This window comes from Phaethon lepturus, unplaced genomic scaffold (assembly GCF_000687285.1).
Source record: "Phaethon lepturus isolate BGI_N335 unplaced genomic scaffold, ASM68728v1 scaffold34692, whole genome shotgun sequence".
Classification (NCBI taxonomy): domain Eukaryota; kingdom Metazoa; phylum Chordata; class Aves; order Phaethontiformes; family Phaethontidae; genus Phaethon; species Phaethon lepturus.
This window is the reverse complement of record NW_010524671.1, coordinates 1,243-11,845: the sequence shown is the minus strand read 5'-3', so window position 1 is coordinate 11,845 and position 10,603 is coordinate 1,243. Positions and strand designations below refer to the sequence as shown.

Here is a 10,603-nt window from a genome sequence, read left to right as displayed (position 1 = left end):
CGGCGGTTTCACCCACAACTCCACAAAGTTTCCCACCTCTTGGGCCGACATAAGCCCAAGTTAAATTAATACACAGAAGGCAGCAGATGCACTTGTCTTTCACCAGCCGAAATTCCAGGTTTAATCCTCTACTCGTGTCACCAGTAAATTAAAAAAATCCACCTGTTCATACCAAAAACATCTGCATCTGTTCTTTATGTTTGACACCGGTTTGGAAAGAACTGAAAGGAATGTTTTTGGTGTACAAACTCTGACTGAAAGCTGAAAGAGTCTCCCTTGTGTCTTCACAAGCCAGAGCTCATGCCTCAGCTACTATGGCAGAAATCCTTTCCATGTATCAGGCAGGTATCAGTCCACAGAGATTGACTAAGTTTCTTTTTTGATGCAGCTCTAACAAAATAATTATTTGGGGTTTTTAAAAATTGCAGTTAAAATCAGAATGCATCATTAAAAAGCCTACCAATTCTTTCAACAATTATAAAACACATATTCTTATGTACCGACATCTTGCAAAATATTTTATAAAGAATAAATCGGTATCAGGTACTTCCATTAAAAAAACCCAAAAAATTCTCTTTCAACCTGAGGATTCCTAAGCAACACTTAAAATGACAGAAAAATATCAGTGCCATTCTAACAGACAGCTGGGATTAGGTAGGTGAGGACACTGCCCGTACTGAACTGGTAGCAAAACACATGCAACATATCAGAGTCTCCTGCACTGCAACCAGTTATCAGCGTTTTCTCTTCAGCAGCATCACAGCCAGAAGAGAAATCACTTGAGTTTTCTTAAGTAAGCCTGCACTCTCGTCAATGTCTTTAGAACATGCAACCATTTTAAAATATTTTAAAAGCCCGAAACCTGAAAGTGTCTCAAACTCTAGATTTTTTTGGCAAAGCTTTTGAATATTGTCGATGTTAGTTCACGGACTTTGTTCAGTAGAATATTGTGCTTAATTTATGCTCATTAGAGCATGGACCGACAACTAACTTAATTTTATTAAACCTAGGTGAGGGGCTTTTTTCATATAGACTTTGTTCGTAATAATCACAAGGGGCAAAACAGACGTAGCAACAGGGCAGAGCGTCATCTCCCAGCAGCGCGGGCGCGTTCCGTGGGGCGAGGGAGGCTCCTCTCCTTCCGGAGACACCAGCTGTAGGGAGATGAGTAGCCAGACCCGTTCCCGGGGATACCTGAATAAATGAAGTGGAGGATGTCTGGCAGGCAAGAGCAGAAGACGGAGTCCTTCACCACCACCCTCACCGGCGGGACGCAGGGTGGGACGCCGCGGGGGGCCGGGGGGAAGGCGGCCCCCGCCTCCACCGCGAAGAGGCTGCGTGCCGTCCGCACGATGGAGGCATCGTGGATGTCGGCGGGGCTCTTCACCTCGAAAAGGAGCATGAAGAGGTGGCTGACGGAGCAGAGGATGATCTTGTGAGCCTCCACCACCGTGCTGAGGTCCTCGGGGCAAAACGCCACGTCCGCACACTGGCAGCAGCAGAGCAGGTTGTGCAGGTCCGCGTCGTAGTGCGAGGCTTCGCCCTTTAAGATCGGCATTTTTTCTGCGAAAGACAGTGAGCCAGGCTGTAAAATTGAAGCAAGTAGCAACCACAGGACAACTCTATTCCCAGAGACCTGGTCAAATTGAAGGACAACTTTCGAAAGAGGTATTCGGTAAGAAAATATCTCATATGTCATTTGAATATGTTTAGTGAAATACTCTAAAAATTTAAATACTTAGTATAGTAAAATAAGAAATATAAGAAATACTTTGTTTAGCAGAAAGTGGCCAGCCTTTTACAAAACCTCTTTAGGCACTTATGTTTGAAAGAAATCTTGCCTGTGAATGCCAAACCTTTAGGGATCTGAGTGAATTTCTAGTACATGTGAGAAGAGACAACTACCTATTTAGCGGTGACTACTTGTCAGTCATTATTTCACTGAATATATGCATCAGATGCTCAGAAATCACGTGCAGGGGCATACACCTCTCCCTTGTTTTATTTGCAACAAACAGAAAGATTACTTGATAACACTGTAGAATAATAAAGCATAATGTAATGACTTTCTTTTGTAATTTTTATGTAAAGCTTTTATGTAAAGCTTTTATTAATTCACGTTTGCATTATTTCAAGTGCACCAGAAAACCACTCCTATCATTCTTGCCTAAAATAAATTAGAAGTTCATTGCAATGTTACACATTGCTATACAATTCACCCCAAATTAATTAAACCATCACTAAAAGAGGGTGCAACCAGCGCAACATAACCAGAATAGCTGGTGACAGACAGCACAGCTCACAGTAATGCACAAAGAAGACGACACACGTAACGAACGATGCTAGAGACCAGACATCAGCGAGCACCTGGCTGTTCAAGCTGAGGTGGTTGAACTCGATGGCACTTCTGCGTCTTTTTCCTTTTCTTCATTTTTTCAGATGACTTCTGATTCAAACTTTGGATCATGAAATACTCCAGCTAAAACACGAAATGCATTTTTAAAAAAACCCAGTTATTCAAGAACAACCTAGACATTAAACTCAAGGAGAACTAGCGGGTGCTGTATGCAGGAGCGAGGCTGCCGCCACTATGAACAGTCATCCAGGAGAGTCCCAGCACCCCTTTAGCAGGAGCAAGTACCAAATGTAGTTGGAATTAGCACAATTTAAAAGGCTATTTATTCAGATGATGGCAGTTAATTCTCTTGTATTTCATCTTCCCAGAAATGACAGGCACAAAAATATTCAATTTACCAACTCCCGCGGATGCTAATTACAGAATTACAGAGAGGAATAAGACTTGACGGATAACAATCCAGTGCAAGTGGTGGAAGTAATAGAACCATGTACGAGCTCTCCAGCTTGCAACTAACCACCACCACCATGCAACGCTACTGTGTCCTCTGAAAAAGTCACATTTACAAGGTGGTCTTTGTGGGCAAGGTTTGTTTCACTGGGACAGACTACAAGCGTCATCACAGCAATAAAAATGTACGTGAGGGGAAATGATCCATTTTACAGGCGTGAAGAGGCACAAAAGGTGCTTCAGTTCGAGTTAATGCATGTCTTAAATGTTTTTATCACCCAAGGTATTACTGTAGCACATATAGTACTTTCTAAAAACTAGAAAAATACTCTGGCTGGACCAGGTGTGGAGTGGATTCCTTGTTTTTAATTGGGAATGAAAGGATCCAATAAAAACTGGCTAACTGTTGAGTCAGGTATTCCAAGTTGCTATCAAATCCCATGGAAACAGACTGCACTTACACACCAGGGACAACAACAGCACAGACCAAGTGAAATCACTGTGCTGAAAGAAGTGCATTTTTTTGTTCAAGCCCAAACGCCACTGGGAGAGTAATCAAAATGTCCAAAAAAAGGCTGAGCTTACAACACCTCATAAAACTGAAAATGAAATATCAGTGTAATCGTAGTGATAAATTTAGTGGAGAAGACAAATAAACCTGAAAGACTGTATTTAGAAACTGCCCAGTGGGCTTTCTTGTCTTCAGAAGAGTGGGAAAAGAACATGCTCACTAGAAGTGGGACATTTTAACAGGCTTCCCATCTTCTGCCTTGTTCAGCTTCACTGAGGCTTACCCCAGGCTTTGCTCAGGACTGCAAACTGCATCATGAGCGTAAACAGAGTGACCACAAGAATATGTTAAAAAAAAAATACGTTAAATTCAACAGTCCTACCAGCCTCATTTTACATGGAGAGCAGCTGTGAGAGTTCGAGCTGCCATAAGCAGGGTCATCTTCAATCAGAGCAGGTTCCTCAGAGCCAACCAATCTACGAGCCAAGCCAACTAACCAGTTGGTTGCTCCAGCCTGGCCTGGGGGGTTCCCAGGGACGGGGCATCCACCCCCTCTCTGGGCAGCCTGGGCCAGGGCTTCACCATCCTCATGGGGAAAAATTTCTTCCTTAGATCTAGTCTGGATCTAGCATTGGTGAGAACTCGTCCTCGGTGGGAGCGCTTGTGGTGCGCCTCCGCTCGCTCTCTGAAGCCCTGGCATTGGCCATGCACCTCCCACGTGTGCCACCCTGCCTTCAGCCCAGGGGCTGCTCACTCACCATGCCTCCAAAGTACTTCTGTATGTAGAAGTCATTAAGAGTGTGCAGTTCGAGGTAAGTGGCTCCTAGTTCCTTGGCCAGCTGAACTCCCTCGGAGGTGGTGACACAGCTCCTCCTGTCCGAAGTGCACAGGGGGCAAGTGCAAGGCACTCCTGGGGTAAAAAGTCATGTAAAAAAGCCTTTTTTGTCAAATAATTCATAATATTCGTCTTCCTAAATAATTGGAAAGATGTATTATTTAGAAAAGAATAAAAAGAGAAATATAAATACAGTCATTTTATAGTAAGAAATCTGTAATTACTGAAAAAAAGCACGACTTTTTATTAACCAGTTCAAAACATCAGCTGCTATACAAAACTCAGCTTACCTCTCGTCAGCATTGATTTACGTTCAGTTTTGCTAAGGTGGAAAAGTCAAGCAGGACTTCCAGAAGTCAGGATTGGCTTAGGGCCCCACTATCCTTATATGCACAGGTGTTGTACCAGCCTGCAGGTGTTACCATTCATTAATGTCACCCTTAAACGTGTTTAATTATTGCGGTCTGTCCGTGCAGGGAGCACGCACAGCAAGGGAAGGGGAAAATTTCCACTGCAGTCCCGGCTGCTACAGGCACATAGATACTGCAGAATATGATTTCATTACACATATTTTGCATCTTTCTGGTTTTTACACCACAATAGGTATTTTTGACGATTATGACAATGATGTATTTTTGACGATTATGTGGCTTAACTGATAAAAATCTGTTAGCCAGCCTGGCTCAACTTCACTTAACGCCAGTAAGAACTTGCTGGCCATGGATGTGCTTTCAAATGTGCCTTGCATACTCCGCATTAATTTCCTCTGCTCAGACCTATGGATAATATGTAATAACACAGGGGTTTTTTATTTCTTTTGGCAGCACCATTTGCTACTACAGAGGATTAAGATCTTAGTAATTTGTATGAGCAAACTGCTGTGTTCACACATACCTCCTAGAAACAAAAGGGCTCTGTGTCTGCACAGCAGTCTGCTCTGGCAGGTCCCAAAGCGAAACCGTGGCTGGAGAGCCTGGCTTCTCCCACGGCCACGTTATTTAGGGAGGAAGACGGGAAAAAAAAAAAAAAGTGGAAAACCAAAATGCTGGTATTGGAGTCACTCGGGTTGGTGGTACACCATGCTTAAATAAAAAGTGTCAGAAAAGGTGTTGGGAAGACAAACATCAGTTTAGCAAGACCTTGCCTTTAGAATGGCAGAATTATTACCCCTGTATAACTCAGAGCATAAAAATGTTTTATCATTATCAGTGAATTAGTAAAGGGAAGAAATTAAAGATTTAATTGTTGTAGAGTTCTTTAACAGTCCTTTCTCAAACACCAGGCAAGAAGATATGTAAGCAGTTCCTGGCAAAACTGAGAATTATGTCCACAGAAAACATATTTTATATAGCTTAATAAGTATTAATAAATATATAAGTATAATAAGTATGTAAACATTCATATAAATATAAATATTCACCTAGTTTAACATTATAAAATAAATGTCTACATCCACCTTGTCCCTTACTCCTAGCAGGAGGAATGCTCAGAAACACTTGTTTTAGCCAAACTCATAATGTAAAAGACAACTCACAGGCTCAAGTTTTGCATTCATTGCTTTAGGGAAAAAAAAAAAAATTAAAAATCAGGACCCACAACTAAAAAGACCATTTGAAAATCAACAAAAGCACAACGCAAAACGTTTGGAAATACAGAATACAGTCTGTACATCTGTTCTATCGGTGTCTGTGGTACTCTTTATGAACCTTATTTCCCTGGTGTAAACAGACAGGAGTTACGAGTGCCCACCCAAACGTGTTCTCACCAGCCTTGCCCTCGTCGGTTGCTGGACACTTGTGAGTCCACTTGGTCCTTCCACACTTGCACGACTTCGATTTTCACGCTGACTGGCCAGCAACAGCAACAACTCTGTGCTAGCTAAATACCCAGCGTAAAATGAATTCGCACTGCCCTCACAGCAGCCTGCTGATCAGCCTGGGCAGGGTGTTGTGTGAAACACGTAAGGTATACCACAGCCATACCATAGCTGTACCATAGCTACTGCGCCATGCCAGGCCACCTCCGTTGGCGCGGCAGCGTGGAGCACTTTGTGGCACCTGAAGCTGCTGCGTCCCTCCATCCGACCACAACCTAGAGAATTTCGGGGCTTCTCCCACCCCCTCTCCCGTGGCTGCAAGCTGCTGGACTTAGTTTTGGTCCCACACACGTTTCACACCTGGGACACGACCAGAGAGAACTCACAACCACGGGGTTCATCTCATACATTCAACCGTACGCTGCTCAGTCCAAAGCACTGGATTTAATCCCCTGGGTGATGACTCCACAAGAAGAGTCGTTGCAGAGGTCAAAGCAGGACAGGATGCCTTTCATCGCCAGGGTTAATTAAGCATAATGTTCTTGCCAATACACCAGTCTTCAGAGCCATAATACATGCACATATTACTGTCACCCTGACAGACTAATTGTTTCTGTTAGCAGCTTGGAAAAACAATCGGCTTCTATTGAAATGACAGCATATCTTACTTCCAAGTGAGATTTTAACTATGACTACAGGAGACTGGATACATACCGTTTTTTCTTGCACCAATAGCAGAAATTATTACTGGAACTGAACAGTGGCTTAATGCTTTTTTTATCATTGGGACATAACTGTCCTTTAATTCTTGAAATGAAGTCTTGTCATTGACGGAGTATTTAATCACAATAATATCAGCTCCTCCAATGAGACTGCGAGAGGTGTACCAGTCACTGTCAAATATATCCTAAACAGAAAAAACACTGATCAAGAATTCCCTGTCTACAAATGAAAAGGTGAACTATTCAATATTCTTAATGAAAAACCTTACAAAAATATTTTTAACTGACAATCTCTTATTTGAAGACATGCAACAAAAAGCAGAATTTATCCTTTGAAACTTCCTTGCTTGGAGAACACGTTGTTCATTATAATAAACTTATAATCTTTTATAATCTTTTATTAATTCAGAAATTCTTCAGGAAGAAGCAAAAATAGGGTTTATCTAGGAATATGCTTTGCAGGAAGAAACTTTACTGGCAGAATTACTGAGCTTTCAAATGCTTTTATTAAGTAAATAAAAGCAGCTTCAGTGGTAGACGTTTGCAGCAACTCATACAAAACCATTATTCATCACAACACTTTAGGGCAAAGGTTACACAGAACTGTGCTATTTACTCATGGACCTTTAAACACAAGTTTCATCACTTGTGTGTGAGTTTTATCTGCTTCAAAATAGCTTCCATGTAGTAACAAGTGTTAACCTCTTCAGGATAAGGACTTCATTCACATTACCAAGCTTTCTTTTTTGACTTAACATTTAATTTGTCATTGTTCTGTGCCACAAGTGTAAGATTTACACTCTAAAATTATTTTCTATCTCATAATTTATAAAGGTCCTGTATTCACATGTAATATACAGTTATTACTTGTATATTTGTCACGAGAACTATAATTTCACAATCTCTGCTTTACCTAAAGGTAGCTCATGAATACCAACGAAAGCCATGGCTTATGCTCAACCAAAAACCCTTGACAGAAATCTGGAACTGATCCAGAGGACTGACGATCAACTAAAAACCCCAAAATACGGTGCCCTCTTGGAACCGAAAGACCTTATTTCGGCCTTTCAGTACTTAAGGGGGGCTTATAGGAAAGGTGGGGACAGACTTTATACCAGGGCCTGTAGCGACAGGACACGGGGCAACGGTTCTAAAGTGCGAGAGGGTGGGTGGACATAGGAAGAGATTTCTAGTGAAAACAATACCAATTAGAGAAGTAGTTGTATTTTGGAAACAGCAAAAAGACAGTATGGCCATTACCCCGTATGATTCCCCGGCCCCTTTAGGACTCAGCCCAGCTTGCCATTTTTCCATCTCTGCAGGTGCGGGGAAGTCTAGCAAAATTATATTTTTTCCTCACATAAAACAGCTGCAGGAGTGCATGAATGCACCTCTTTGTTTAACTATTAGGGGAAAGAAATCCTGTGGGACCTCGGTGCAGGCTGTACCAGCTCCCCAGGTGCGTGTGGCTGCACACTGCGCAGGTTTGTGGTGGTCTGTGCTTTCCACCACCGCCCTGTGCCACCACTGTGTGTCTCTGTGAACCCTGCTGAGAAGCATTTTACCAAAGTTGATGAGGTTCTGGTGGGGACGGACCCCTCTCCTGGGTCGGGGCCAGCCTTGGGTACACCAAACAGTGAAACATGCAGAACGTCCCACAACACCTGGTTCCTGCTCCCGGCGCGCAGCCTCCCTGTGCCCTCACGTATTCGATTTCACATGCCTGAAAGCCCGTCCTTGAGGGTGGATGCTACGTTTAAAAACACAGAAGGGAAAGACTTGTTTCCAGAGGTCTCCTTGCAGTTATTTTCTTTCTGCATAAGGCGTAGCATGGGCTGCTCAGATTGCTGCTCTGTGCCGGGAAAACCGTCCGCAAACGTCTCTGACAACGAAGGGTTATTTGCCCAAGGCATTGCTGAGACAGAGCAGCTGGAGCCTCCTTGTTTATTGCTTTTAGGGAAGCTTTCATGCAAAAAAGACAGGGGGAATTTCTTCAGGTGATGAATGTCTGGAGTAACGTGAATTCCAGGCTGAATCTATGAAATTTATGTAGCAGCTTCTTATCGTGTTTCCTGCTCTTGGCACAGACCACTTCCCAAGACAGCCATTGACAAAAGGAAAAAGTAACTGCACAGCCAAGGTTATTACAATACGACCTTATTAATTATAATTATACTCCTGTCGCTATTCCTCTCAGGACTTACCAGAAAAAAGATTCATTCTTTCCTTGCATGTCTCCATTATATACATCTCATAATATATTCTTCCCACCCGTGAATCATACTTCTGAAGCATGAACGTTGAAAATAAAGCCTTCAGGGGCGATGAAGACCCGATTTTCCTACAAAATCACATGGCCCCTCAAGAGGACAATACTTGCTTTGTTAAAAGTAATTTATGAATGCCTTCACGGAACGGCAGTGAAATCCACTGTGCCCTTGCAATGCCCACACTTTCTAAAAGCTGCTCGTAAATGTCCCCATGTCCACCTAAGCCAGCCCTTGATCTGGGTCAGCAGCAAGAGCAAACACTCTTTGAGGGGACAAGGGAGCCTGGTCACCACCGAGGACTGTTCCCTTGGGATTTCCCCAGGATCCAAGAAGGCTGCACTGGAAATGTCAGAAAGTTCATCTTTCTCTAATGATGCATTTACAGACCCATTCTCCTTTAAAAGACCCTTCTTTCCCCAGAGCCTGCTCCATTTTTTCAAGGTTTCTCTGCACTTTCTGATCAGTCAGGTCCACAGCAGAACAAATTTTTCAGGTGTACTCTGCATAGGCTACCCGTCCCCTGAACTTACTCAGCTAAGTAACATGCAGGAAGCATCTTCTTCAGAAATCAAGGGAATTCAGACCACAACACTGGAATGCCACTTTTCTTCTTCAGTCAAGGCTTTTCAACACAGCTTTAATTCATTGAGCTGACCCCCCACCCAAAAAATCTATGAAGGTTAGCATTGTTCTGTGTTGTCCTTATAAAGTAATTCAGTAATATTTGTCAAAAGCCAAAATAAAGAACACAGTAGGGAAAATAAATTACCAGGATACTATAACTTGTTTTAAACCACCAACCTGAGACAGCGAAGCTTAAAAATGAGAAAGGAGAATATACGAAGAAATTAAAAGTTGCAAGCTGTGGTTTTGTACCGAAGCAGTAATAAGACTGGATTTCTAAAAATAGTATGTAAAATTAAAAAGTGGATCAGATTCCTTTACCGTCAGGCATGTTAAGGGCCAGCCAGCCCAGCCAGCACAAAGACATTGCTGCAAGGGAAGAGCCAGATAACTACACCATGGATGATGCCGTGGAGGTAAGACAGCTCACAGGATTCAAGGAACTGCCACTCTTGGTGCAGTAAGAAAGGCAGACAGAAAAAGGAGACTCATGGAAAGAGACTGTCGAAAGGGAGAACTTAAAAAAAAAAAAAAATCACAGAACACCTTGTCAAAGTCGCAGCTGAAATACTGGAGCACGTGGGAGTCCCACGGAGGTCCGCAGCCTGCGCACGCCTCCAGCGCGGGCACAAGCACAGCACGGCAGCCGTCGCTCCGCCAGCGCCCGACCCAGCACGAGGCACCCTCCAAACCCCGGCTGCTCTCCTTCCTCCTCTTGTAGCATTTCTGCTACTGGGACTGTGATGATGTCAGTGATTCTCTAGAAACGGGGCAGTTTTTATAATCGAGGGGAACACAAAAAATTTCTGGAATTTTTGTTCCCTGGAGTAAATAACTAAATACATCCCAAAAAACAGGTGGCTCATAGAGGCAAAAAATAAGGGACAGCAAGACCCCCACCCCAGGACCAAAACAGTCTCGTATGCTTATGCTTACTGCTCCGAACAAGAGAGGAAAGAAGAAGAGAGGTAACGCAGGCAGAGGGATGCTCGCGGTGAAGTTTTCATTCTGACATTTCT

At 43.1% G+C, this 10,603-nt stretch overlaps 1 protein-coding gene across 1 annotated transcript; it reads right to left on the bottom strand.

Moving 5' to 3' along the window:
- Positions 1-1,194: 1,194 nt before the first annotated feature.
- Positions 1,195-10,344, bottom strand: LOC104617262 (rho-related BTB domain-containing protein 3-like; the record flags this gene model as incomplete). Its single annotated transcript, XM_010282525.1, has 5 exons — positions 1,195-1,563; positions 2,368-2,479; positions 4,076-4,227; positions 6,683-6,875; positions 10,156-10,344. Coding segments are annotated over 5 exons (1,015 nt in total), but the record flags the coding sequence as incomplete, so codon positions are not given.
- Positions 10,345-10,603: the final 259 nt, after the last annotated feature.